The sequence below is a fragment of the Cyprinus carpio genome, chromosome A21, assembly GCF_018340385.1.
Source record: "Cyprinus carpio isolate SPL01 chromosome A21, ASM1834038v1, whole genome shotgun sequence".
NCBI lineage: Eukaryota > Metazoa > Chordata > Actinopteri > Cypriniformes > Cyprinidae > Cyprinus > Cyprinus carpio.
In genome coordinates, this window is record NC_056592.1 from 6,077,118 (window position 1) to 6,089,790 (window position 12,673).

Here is a 12,673-nt window from a genome sequence, read left to right on the forward strand (position 1 = left end):
AATTTTCAAAATATATAAAAAATAATCAAAATTCAAACCTTAAAACAAAATACAAAAAAGCTTAATTGATTTGGTCTAAAGAGAGAAGAATTAATGATTATTTTAATTTGAAAACTACATATAAAATAGCTACCAAAAATAAATTTTGGTAACTACAGTTTGGCTAAAACTATTGACTAAAAGTAGTGACTAAAAGTTGACTAAAATGCAATGACTTTTCGTCGACTAAAACTAGACTAAAACTATGAAAGACTCAAATGACTAAAATGTGACTAAGACTATTAAGCAATTTCGTCTCAAGACTAAGACTAAGACTAAATCAAAAACGTCTGCCAAAATTAACACTGCATGGCAGCCCAGCTCTGTTCCTGATAGTCTTCCACCAGCCTAATGGCACACAATCAATATAACTCTGATATACAGCAACAATGTTTATACTTGTTATTTTTAAATATATATTAATATATAATTTATATATTTTTATTAAAATATTTAACAGATATAAGTGTGTTATTATTATATTATTTTTATTTTTCCAATAATAATTACAGATCGAAAATTTGTGCACACCACTGTCATATCATCCAATCTAATCTTACTTACTTGGCCTGGCTGAGCTTCTGTTTTCTCCTCAGTTCTTCAACTTTTTTGGCCTTCTCTGCGTTCTGCTCTTCCACCAGCTTCTTATGTGCCTGAACACGCTTGTCACGTTTTCGGACGAAGGCCACTAGTTGGCGCACCAGCTCGCTGTGCTCTTTCCTGGCCTTGTCCCTGTTTTTTTTGTTTTCTTTTTCCATGGCTCCCTTCTCCCAGCGGTTGGAGGCCTGTCGACTGTCATACTCCTCCTTCCATGCAAAGTTTTTGCGCATACAGAAGCTCTGCCAGTAGCCATAAAATAAATGTACTACCTGAGAGACAAAAAAAAAAAGTATTTAGGGGAAACAGAGACAAACGCAAAGAAAATTAGAATACTATATGTCTAGATTTTATGTACAGACTTCCTGTATGCTGCATCCTTTTAAAAATAAGATGAAGAGTTTTTAGGAGGCTTGTACATTCATCCTCTGTAAATCTGCTTCTTGCAAGTCTCCACTGATGGCAAACACTTTAAAACATCAATTAGGTGAAGCGCAAGTATAAACCACACCAGAAGGGGAAATGATTAAGATCATTTAAGAGCCTTCAGGTCTAATTGGAGCGGGATGAACCTCATTGTTCAAACCCTGGAGAAAATGGTCTCAGAGGCTAAAAGAGGTACTGGATCCCTTGAACCAAATGTGAATTTTTCTGTCAAGATTTTTCCCCTCTTTTGGCGAACAATCTGAAAAATGTTTTCAAATACGGAAGAGTGCCATGCTGTTACCTGTAGTAGCTTGGAGAAGTATTTACAGAAGGAATACTTCTGTGTTCCATTTAGCTAATAAGTTAATAATCCACAGTCTCATTTGGCTGTAAGGTCTAAAATGCACTAGACCCCGTGAAGAACCCTGATGCCATGTTTTAGCACTCAAGTATTTCATCTTCATGGTATAATCTTTACATATCTCTCTAACAAACAAAGTGTGCACCCTACAATCTCAAAAATGGTAACAAATTTATAACTGATTTTAAGACTGATTTATTTTTTTTTTTTTTGGATCATCAACCGACTCTCACAGTATATACATTAGTTCTGACTCAAGATTTGTTTCATTTTCCAAGGAACTTAGTGATTCTGGTTCATTAAAAGGAACCGGATCAAGAGTCAGAGTCACTTGCACTACTGCTTTTCAAAAGTTTGGGGGTCGGTAAGATTTTTTTAATATTTTCTCTAAATTCTGACCAAATCTGAATCTATTTGATCCAAATTACAGTAAAAGAGCAATACTGTGAAATCTTATTACAATTTAGAATAGCTGTTCTCTATTTGAATATATTTTGAAATGTAATTTATTCCTGTGAAAGCAAAACGGAATTTTCAGTCTGTCACAGGTTCTTATTTTTTTTTTAAATCAAGATTCACAACTGTTGTGCTTAATATTTTTGTGGAAAACTGCATGTACCCGTGTCTACATACAGTGTCATAGTCACTATGAGACTCTCCAAATGAGGGGAACTGCTCCTCATCTTCTTCCTCATCTTTACTGTGCTCCATCTCCTCTTTTGCGATAGTCTCACATTCACACACATTCCTGTATATGGTGTAAAAGCCCTACAGAGACAATAGAATTTGCACTATTAAAACACAGAATACATGCATTTCCACAATAAACACTGTATATCCTGTGCTTAGTGCTTATTGCACTTCTGGTTAGATGCTAGCTGCATTTCGTTGCCTTGTACCTTACATGTGCAATGACAATAAAGTTGAATCTAATCTAATCTGTTTTATTCCAAACTGAAAGCATAATTTGTGCATTTTCAACATTAACTTTTACTGCCCTCCAGAGGTACAGGATGGTAAAACAGACATTTGAGCCATACATTATAAACACATAAATACCAATTATATGCAAGTTAATACAAGACATAATAAATCAAAAATATATGTAATAGAATATGATATAAAATATAGAAAAAATCATAAAGCTCTCATTTAGTTCAATTTCAGCTACATACAGAACGCAATATTCTCAAAATGCACTTTTTTGTTCATCATAGACACAATACAACGGTAAAATACATCTGTCTGACATGTATTACACATTTAAAAATGAATGCAGATGAAACACAGAACTTGTTCTGTGTGAACAGACACATGTATGTTTGGCTACTGGCTGACAAAAAAATACATTTTAAATATTCACCTTTTCATCATCTCCGTAACCGGAGTAACAGGTGACAGTGAAGAACTGCAGGAGATCAATGCTGTCATCCTGGTACTCTCCGCTGACACCCCCTTTCAACAGCGCCTCTCTGTGGTTATCATACCTTAAAACAAAAACAGAATTAAATATTAATGGGAAAATACTGAAGGAAGAATATACATTTTAACCAAATACTCATTAATATTACTGGTATTTAGTCCCACCTTATATGGAGAAAAACATTTTGTGTGTGTGTGTGTGTGTTCTATATGTTGTTTTTTCATAAGTAACAACAATTAATTACAGAATTAATTATTGTTGATTTACAATAAAAGCTGGAAATATATATAGAAAAAATGGATATAAATTCACTTTAACTGGAAAGCAATTGCACACGCTGCAAAGTATACATTTTGAAATGTATATTTATAAAATATTATTAATATTAGTATTACTGATTTGATTGCCATTTTCAGCCCAGTCCTGATGCATCCAACACTAATACAGGTGCATAAATACACTTACTTTGTTTTTGTTTACTCCATGTAGTTCTGAGAGCTGAGGTGTATATTTTGATTTTCTCAAATACATTAAGGTAAGTGCGCAAAGGTCTCTCTCTCTTCTCTCTCTCTCTCTCTCTCTCTCTCTCTCTCTCTCTCTCACACACACACACACACACATGCACACACTATAATATGATGTTACACTCCATATAACTCCATATACAAGCCAGAAACTAAGCTTTTTATGCACAGGCATATCTTAAGGGTTAATGGTCCCACCTATTGATCAACTGTAAAAATAACAAATTTTACCTCTTCCCAACAGGGAAAACCACCAACCATCAAGAATGCATGATTTTATGGTGTCATGGCTTTGCAATCAAAAAAATGTCGTTATAATGGAAGTCAATGGGGCAAAAACACCAATAAACCGTAAATGAGGGAGAAAAAATTAAAATCTAATGCTGCACACTAACTAGCAATGCATCAAAGCCAATGTTGTTACTAATCTTTGACGTGCCCAAGACTGTGATAAAAGGTAAAAAAAATATCCAGTCCATAATCACTTTTTATATTGAAAATAAGTCATTTTGTGTGTTTTTTTTTTACCCCCAAATCAGTGATTAGTAGTAGTTTTGATCAGGACTGAGGTTGATTAATAGATTTATACAAAAAAAAAAAGAAAAAAAAATGTATCTGATATATTTTTAAAGCAGTTTAATTTAGTGGATGTTTTCATCCCGAACATAACGAAAGGGTAGTGAATTTGAACAACCCACAAGGTTTAATGACCCAAAACCCCCTCCCAGACTAATTTCCTCTGTAAATACCCCTGCAAACTGAGATGATAAAGCTAAAGCAAGGAGGTGTGTGTGGGTCAAGCATCTGTTGAACATGGTACTTCAGACATGAGTGTGTCAGTGATTGTTTTTGACCACGCTGGGGGCCAAAATGCACACACATCCACAGGCTGAGCAGTTCCTGTTGTTCTGGCTACTGTTGTCACATGAAACGTTTTAAAAGGGAGAATGTCACCGCTGGAAGGACTTTTCAAAAGAAAGAATGTTGGTTGTTTATGAGCTAAAAAAAAAAGTCTGTATAATTCTGAACTTCATTCAGTCAGTGTGTTTCCTGATAACAGAAACCTTTTGGATTTCTTTTCTGACATAGCCTACAGCATTTGATTTGATTTGATGTTAAACTCTAAGCTGTTTTAAAACCAAGGCCTCATTTAAATTATTCAAACCATGTCCTAATTTGATCATGTGTAGTTCAGATCTGTATTTCATTATTTAGATTTATCCACTTCGGGTTATCAGATATTCAAATTTAATTTTAATGATGGATTCAAGCACATATTAAAAGCAGACAGAATGTGCCAGATGCCTTACAAAGGTCCTTGTCTAAACACGGAAGTCTGAAAAAGCAGGACTCTGCATCTTCATAGCCTTCCTGTCTCTGTCATTTCTTCAGTTTTTTAAATAGAATATAGTATGTGTATCCTAAACACTAAAAAATATATAAATTAATCATACATACATACATACATTACATACATACAGTACATACATGGAGCCAAACCCCAAACATTGGTACAGAAGCAGTCATATGTCTGCTACTAAAATATCAGAGAGCTTGCCAGCACTTATAATACATTTATCTCTGTCTCTATATTGAGTTATCCATCTTAATGAAATAAAGTGAACCTTTAATATTCCTGTGGCCATTTTCTTCTATCTCTGTGTACAGGGCTTTATTCACCTGTGATGGAATAATGAACAGGCTCAAACTTGTTTTAATTCAATTTCTTCTTTTAGAGGTGTTGTTTGGATTGCATGTCTTGTCAGCAGGGATTTTATGATTTTAATAAAAAACAAACGATAAATGCATAAAAACTATAAAAACATATTTTCCCCACTGCTATCTTTGCTTTTCTGATGCTTCAGGAAGTTCACATCTTTCTTCCTGCCCACACTTTGGATGAAATCACAGAAGAGAGGATCTGTACACTGGCCTATAATGCTGCAGTGGTGACACAGGGGCCGAGAGGAAGACCCGGCCGCCGGACAGAAGACAGAGAGGCCATTGTGGTATGAGATCATGACAATTTCTTACTACAAGGGGGCAGGCTTTATTAATCCTCAGTGATGAAGATGTTTTGAAAAGCATAGCCAGTCAGGCAATTAAACTCAATTAAAATCACAAAAATGGTAAACAAATCAAATTGTCTCCTTACTATTTCCAGGGCACTAATTACAAGCGGACAATTGCAGCTGCAGAGATCCATAGAATCCAGAGAGATTCTTTTTGGGCACAAGCAGAATTATGGAGTGAGTTTTTATGTTAAATTTAAATTATTTTTTACATTTTATAATAATTATTTTTAACTCATAGCATGGCATGACATTTATAATGATCTGAGTTAACCTTATTTGAGAATTTGAACTTAGCACAGCAACATGAACTTACCCAAAATTTTCTCCACAAATGGAAAAATGTCACAAACAATACAAAAACAGACAGAGGTTTTGTTCTTACTGTATTTTACAGAGAGAAGAGGAGGAAAGGAAAAAGGAGGAACAGCAGAGGGTAGCAGAGGACAGGAAGCTGAGAGAGAAAGAACGATTGCTCCAGGAAAGGATAGAGGCAATAGACAGTGGCGGTTCTACATTGAAATACACCCTGGGCGAGACCCCTCCCCCCCAAACCCCAACCCCCCCCCCCCCCCCACACACACACACACACAAAAATAACAAACAAAATTCTGCACAAACAGTTATATTTTATTATAACAACATAAGTGGTAATTTCTCAATTGCACAAATCCTTCATTAGAAAGCCAGAGGATGCTCCAAAATATTTTAGAAGTGCCCCTGAAATTGCAATTGAATTGCATTTGAAATCAAAAGACCATAGGATAATGTTTTACAAAGCTAAAACAGCCTGGGGTCAAATTGACTCAAAACATAATAGAAGGGTTACATAAAAATGCTCTTACACACTAAATGTCTGTCATTACGCTATATCCTCATTTTTCCCCCCATGTCATCACATTGTATAGAAAAAAAAAACAAAAAAAAAAAATTATAAAAAAAAAAATATTGAAAAATTATATTTTATTCATGTTATGCTATGGTCACTGGGACTCAGCTGTTTAAAAAATAAAATGACTTTAAATTATATGTATAGGCAAACACAATGGGATTTTATTTTTTAATCACCAAAAACTTTTTGGGTTCAGGATATTTTTCAACCAAAATTTGTATATTAATCTAACTTTCATTGAGGAACCATTAGCTCTTTGTTTACTGCCTCAAATTCTATGCATGACACACTTTTAGTTCTGACTTGTAAAACTATAGGGGTTCCCAAACTTTTAAGTGAACTTGTAACAGTCGGCGTTTTATTTGCAAAGCACAATATTATAAATTAGATCTCGTGATGAGTTGAAACCAAATTATTGTTGTATAAGCAAGCAAGCATCATAGCAAAAAGGCTAACAAAGAGTTATACCCACCACCAATTAACATTAGCCCTTCATTCATGAAATGGATACTGTAATCATACAGAGGAGAGAGAACATAGTTGCATACCTTTATCTTTTGCTCGTTTCTCCTACTCTCTTCTTTTGTCTTTTTTTTTCGAAATTGGGCACCTGATGGCTTTGACCTTTTCTTCTCCATCTCTGTTTATTTGGCACTCGACAATCAACAGATTTCCCATCCCCCCAACTGTCACTCACGACGAGAAGTCAAGACTAAACCAATTCACCTTGATGACCGCATAATCGTTTTGTATTACCTAGTTTCATTTGCAGGAACTATAGGCCTGTATTATAACATTATGAATGAAATGTGCGTTATTTGGACGAAAGTCGAGGTCTGTGACTGACTTTAGCCTATTATTAATTTTATTACTAGTGTGGATCCCCCGTCCCCGTCCACCCCCCCGCCCTGTCCGTTCCATTTGAGAGAGACCCAGAGGTGAAATGTCGTCCGCGCCTCTCGCCCCACCCCCTTTTACACTTCTCTCACAACACACAGCTTCTGTTCATGGTACATTTTCAGCAAGCAGGGGCGCCCGAAATTTGCACCCTGCCAGATTATGCACCCCCTGGTATTGGTAGGTTTAGCAGGGGAGGGGTTAGGATTAGGGGTGGGGTTGGGATTAGGCAATCAGGTAGTGACTTCAACGGAGGGGGATGCAGAATCTGGCAGGGGTGAAGAATTCGGCCACAACACCGGCAGCTTCCAATTCCACACACAGTGAAATGATATAAATGATGAAAAACCGCTTCGCGACACAGAGGATTTTTTATTTTTTATTTTATTTTTTTTAATCTGCTCGTGCTGCCGCCACCAATGTGTCACGAAAAAATGACGCCCCGGGCGGATGCCCGGTTCGCCCGTGCCTAAAACCGCTACCAATCAAACAGCCGCGTTGCGCGTCTCAGTCTCTCAAAAACCAAACCAGTTCTCTCTCAAAATTAGGCTAATAATCAGCGTAGATACGCATACATTTTCTACTTAATGTTTGCATCTTTATCTTTTGCTGGTTTGCGCGGCACACGCACATTTGTTAAGTGAAGTTCACTAAACATTAAGACTCGCTTAAAGAGTTCTGCGTAATGAAAATGTGCGCATTGAATGGATTCAGTCGTGTTCAAATGATCACTAAACGTTTGTCATGACATCTCTCTGCTTGCATGATCAATATTATTTTAGAAATTAATAATTATTTTAGTTTAACACTACATACTTGTTCAGTGATAACTATGGAAAAAAAGATAAAAAGTCATAACAGTCTTATCAAGTAACTGTACGAAGTTGTATCCGAATGCAGATACGAAAACTGTTGTGATTGTTACAGATACAAATACTGGCTGTTACATTAAAATTTTTATATGTAATGTCATAATTATAAGGTTTTTTAAAATTTACATATGTAGGCTAATTGTTGCATAAGGCTATACATTAATAAACGTTTATTGATAAAAAAAAAAAAAAAACTATTTAATGTGTTTTCATTTACAATAGCATGAACCACGAGTAGTAACTCAAGTATTTTTTAAAAAAAAAATCGACTAGTAGAAATCAGTGGTCTTGCAACCCCTATCTACAACATTAATTAGTATTTCATTATTGTATAGGGTAGTTAAGGCTGTATAGGTGTAGTTAAGGCTACCTAACAGGTGGTAGAAAATTAAATTAGAACACAAACTTTTCTAACAGCAGCAATAGCGCCGCTGGCAATTAAATTAGAAGACATCTAAACTTTTCAGACAAATCTGAAAATTGCCCGCTGGCACTGATCAGGATAATATATTTATATTTTATTAGCAGAAACTTCTGCATCTTCATGCTGGAAATCCAGGTCTTTGCTGAAACTTCTGCGTCTTCATGGAGAGCAGGTCTTGGTTGCTTAGCAACAGCAGACGCCACAAAGTGCTTTGTGAAAAAGGAGAAAGCAGCGCGCCTAGCGTTTTCCACATGTTTTCAGTTGCAACATCATGCAAATGTGGTTTTGTTTTTAAGGAGAATTATTTTTTTATTTTACTTTTTTGCTGGACTCGGTCGAGACCAATGAGAACATTTGGCGAGTCCAATGGCCAAGTCCGAGTGCAAACGCAACGAGTCTGAGACAAGTCCGAGACTATAGAAAAATGTCTCAAGTCCGGGACCAGACTCGAGTACTACAGCCCTACCTGCACCTTCAATTTTTGTAACACATTTCTGGTTGTGACGCTTTCCATAGGGACCCCTAACGCCATTGTCGACGTAACGTCAAACATGACTGACTGATAGAGAATATCTCAGTTATGTATGTAACCCTCGTTCCCTGAAGGAGGGAACGGAGACGTTACATCCCTCGTGCCACAACCGTGAACTGCACTGAATGCCAGGATGCTTCTTGGCTCCTCAGCACAAACCTGAATAAGTGAATGCACACTGCCATCTAATATACCCATATGTACGGGGAGTGGCTTGGCATTCAAATTCCACTCGCCAATTGTCATTGGCCATTTCTTGTAATGCTCAGAGGGGACTGGGGCTCCCAAGTGAGACCCCTAACATCAGTGTCGACAGTACCATCGCAAGGGCTGTGCCAAATGTGCGACCACACAGGGCCTCAAACCTCTAGAGGGCTTTGCTCCTGGCTTGCATTTTATGTCGATTACGCCTAATTTTTATTACTGTTTTTCCACACATTTTGTCCTTTGAAAGACTAAAATAGTCATAGCTGATAGACAGTATAAGATTCTGTGTATAAGAATGAGTAAAGCTGTTTGTTGTTAGGATAACAGTTTTAAAAGTTAAACTTTCAGGCTGGTATGCCTCAGTAGTCCAACAGCGCTCATCAATGTCAAAATGATCGAGATGGCCAATCAAATCCGTGGAAAATTTTGTGAAAAGATGCAAGTAGTACTGTATTAGAAAACTGTTTTACGATAGAAATGTTCAGCGACCGACAGTAATAGACTATCTAGTTATGCAAACTACTCAACGTTTTGAATTGAAAATATGCAATCATGATTCATGTAAATCATAAATGAATGTGACAAGAGATGTTTGCGTTTTCGACTATAAGACATACAAATAAGATATTATTAAGATATATTTACGATATAAAATATTTTTTTTTCAAATAGTGTAAATTCATGACTACTTTATATGAGGAGTTCAGATGCAAAAGCCTCTAAGTGCCGTTTGAAATTTTCTTCTTTCTCATTTTTTTCAGGCTCCTGTGTGTAGGTTCAGTAATTTCACTTTAATGGCAATGGATAGTTTCTTTTCTTTCCCATTAAAGGGATAGTTTACCCAAAAATGAAAATTTTATGTTTATCTGCTTACCCCAGGGCATCCAAGATGTAGGTGACTTTGTTTCTTCAGGAGAACACTAACAAAGATTTTTAACCGTTTTTTAAACCGTTGGAGTCATGTCAGGTTTTGTTTGTGTATGTTTTTTAGACTCTCAAAGCTGTGATTCCCATCCACTTACATTATATGACTGACTGCAACAATTTGAGTTAAAAATCTTATTTACTTATTTAATTGCTTTATTATTATTATTATTATCATTATTATACAGTAGACCTTACGATTCTTATGAGCGTGTGCGTGACCGTGATTCATGCGCAAGCATGTAAGTGAGCATGGCATCACAACTGATCAGATGTGTGTAAGTTGCGTTCGTTACTATAGCAACCCCACCCCAACATAGCACAGGGCCTCGCACCCCCCTTGCGACGGCACTACATGTCGACATAACATCTCCATTCCCTCTATGTATGAAACTCTTTCATACATAACCAAGACGTTCTGTGAAATAATGTCTAAAATTGCATTTTTTTTTTTCAATAGAAATGTTTTAAAATGCAATATTTAAATGAGTAGAGATAGAACTGTATTATTAGAAAGCTGAGACTTACCTTTATACTTGTATTTAAATAAAAATAAAATATGATGTCACAGTGGATAAGAAACATTTTTGGCAAATACATTATTTTTTAGTTTAGCCATGTGATTGCTGCTGAGTGAAAAAAAAAAAATGTATTTGTAACTTTGCAGATACTGCAATGGACCTAAAATACTGTATTACTCATCAGCTGGATCCAACCAATGACATAAGTCATCTTGAAGAGGGAGAAGAGGCTATATCACTCCTAGACAGTGACACAGATGTGGAGCAGAACTTAAAGTGTGCTTCTGACCCTGATCAAGTGAATGAAGACATTAAACATAAAATTCTGCAGAACTGCAAAACCATTGCGTAAACACCCAAAGACATAAAGAATGATAAGATAGCTGATGATAATTGGTAGGTGTGAACTATTAACTGTTTAAAGGAACGGATCGTTCACCCTCAACCTCAGAACGGATCGTTCTGTTAAAGAATGCAATGCTTCTGGTTTTGATTGGCATTAATTATAAAACCGCAAGGAGTGGTTACACTGTTACAAATTACACTGTTATTTTATACCAAACTCGACCTAGCATAAACACCTCAACCTCAAATTATCTCGTCAAGCATACAGAAAAAGTAAACTTGTGCATGCACAGCAAAGGATTACAGGATAGATGAGCCATCACTCATTAACAGACAGACAGACAAGCAACATGTTTATCAGATACATCGAGTGCAAATACTTTAACTGTAACATCAGTATCCTTATCTCTCTTCACATTGTACATTCTTCTGGCAAAAAATATTAGATAAGCTGCAGCACGTACAAAAACATACCAGATTTCTGCCGTTGTCATTTAGTGCTATATATACAGAGCTATAAAAATGTTACTTTAAAGGAATAATTCACTCAAAAATGAAAATTTGCTGAAAATTTAGTCACCCTCAGGCCATCCAAGATAAAGATGTGTTTCTTCATCAGAACAGATTTGGAATAATGTAGCAATATATCATTTGCTCACCAATGGATCCTCTACAGCGAATGGGTGCCGTCAGAATGAGAGTCCAAACAGCTGATAAAAACATCACAATCCACAAGTGATCCACACCACTCCAGTCCATTAATCAACATCTTGTGAAGCAAAAAGCTGCATGTTTGTAAGAAACAAATCTATCATTAGGGTGCTTTAACTTTAAATGGTCATGTCCAGTGATTAAGTTCACCCTCTGTTGTCTTCTCACATTTACATCCACTGATAAGTACACAGTAGTTAACAAAAATACTAACAAAAACTTTAATAGTATATCAGAGATACTAAAATAACAATGTTCTAGACAAAACACACATTTGAGTATTTTTACTCAAAACCTCAGGGTCATATTTTAACGATCTAAGCGCATGGTCTAAAGTGCACGGCACAAATACACTTAGGGCATGTCCGAGTCCACTTTTGCTAGTTTAACAATGAAAACCGGTTGTACCTATTCCCTTAATGAGTAATGGGTGTGTTTTGGGGCGTAACATGCCATAAACCAATCAGAGTCTCATCTCCCATTCCATTTAAAAGACAGTTGTGCTCGCGCCATGGCGGATTCGCTATTTACATGGTGGACTTGGCAAGATCAAAGAGAGGAAGGGTTCTGCTCCTTAGGCAGAAATCCTATGGAGGGGGGAGGGGGATAAAACAATGTTTTATACTTTAAATAATTGTGTAAGTAGTAAAACAACACAAACGGGGCAAAAATGAGTTTTAAGTTTAAAAACATTTTGAGTCTCCCCCTCCTTTGCCTCACAGTTCTTTGGTCCAAATGCCTGCTTTCCTCTTTTACATCACCTCAGTTGCCTAGTCTGTGGTTTATGTAGTGCAGCATTGTTTCTGTTTGCAATAGCCCTACTGAGATGTAACATGGTGTGGTATATGGGCAGCTCTGGTAACGCTACTCTCATTCATTGATCTGATAACCTTTGTTCTGCTCATG

The 12,673-nt window shown here is 36.3% G+C and overlaps 1 protein-coding gene across 1 annotated transcript in view; it reads right to left on the minus strand.

The window, feature by feature from the left end:
- The window catches only part of LOC109046211 (dnaJ homolog subfamily C member 21-like), an 8,201-nt gene extending 4,870 nt beyond the window's left edge, over positions 1 to 3,331 (minus strand). The window contains exons 1-5 of the mRNA XM_042711432.1: positions 3,327 to 3,331; positions 2,787 to 2,910; positions 2,057 to 2,191; positions 604 to 908; positions 345 to 387 (exon numbers count right to left, since the gene is read on the minus strand). Coding sequence (XP_042567366.1) covers positions 345 to 387; positions 604 to 908; positions 2,057 to 2,191; positions 2,787 to 2,910; positions 3,327 to 3,331 — 612 coding nt within the window. The remainder of the gene's footprint in view (positions 1 to 344; positions 388 to 603; positions 909 to 2,056; positions 2,192 to 2,786; positions 2,911 to 3,326) is intronic.
- Positions 3,332 to 12,673: the final 9,342 nt, after the last annotated feature.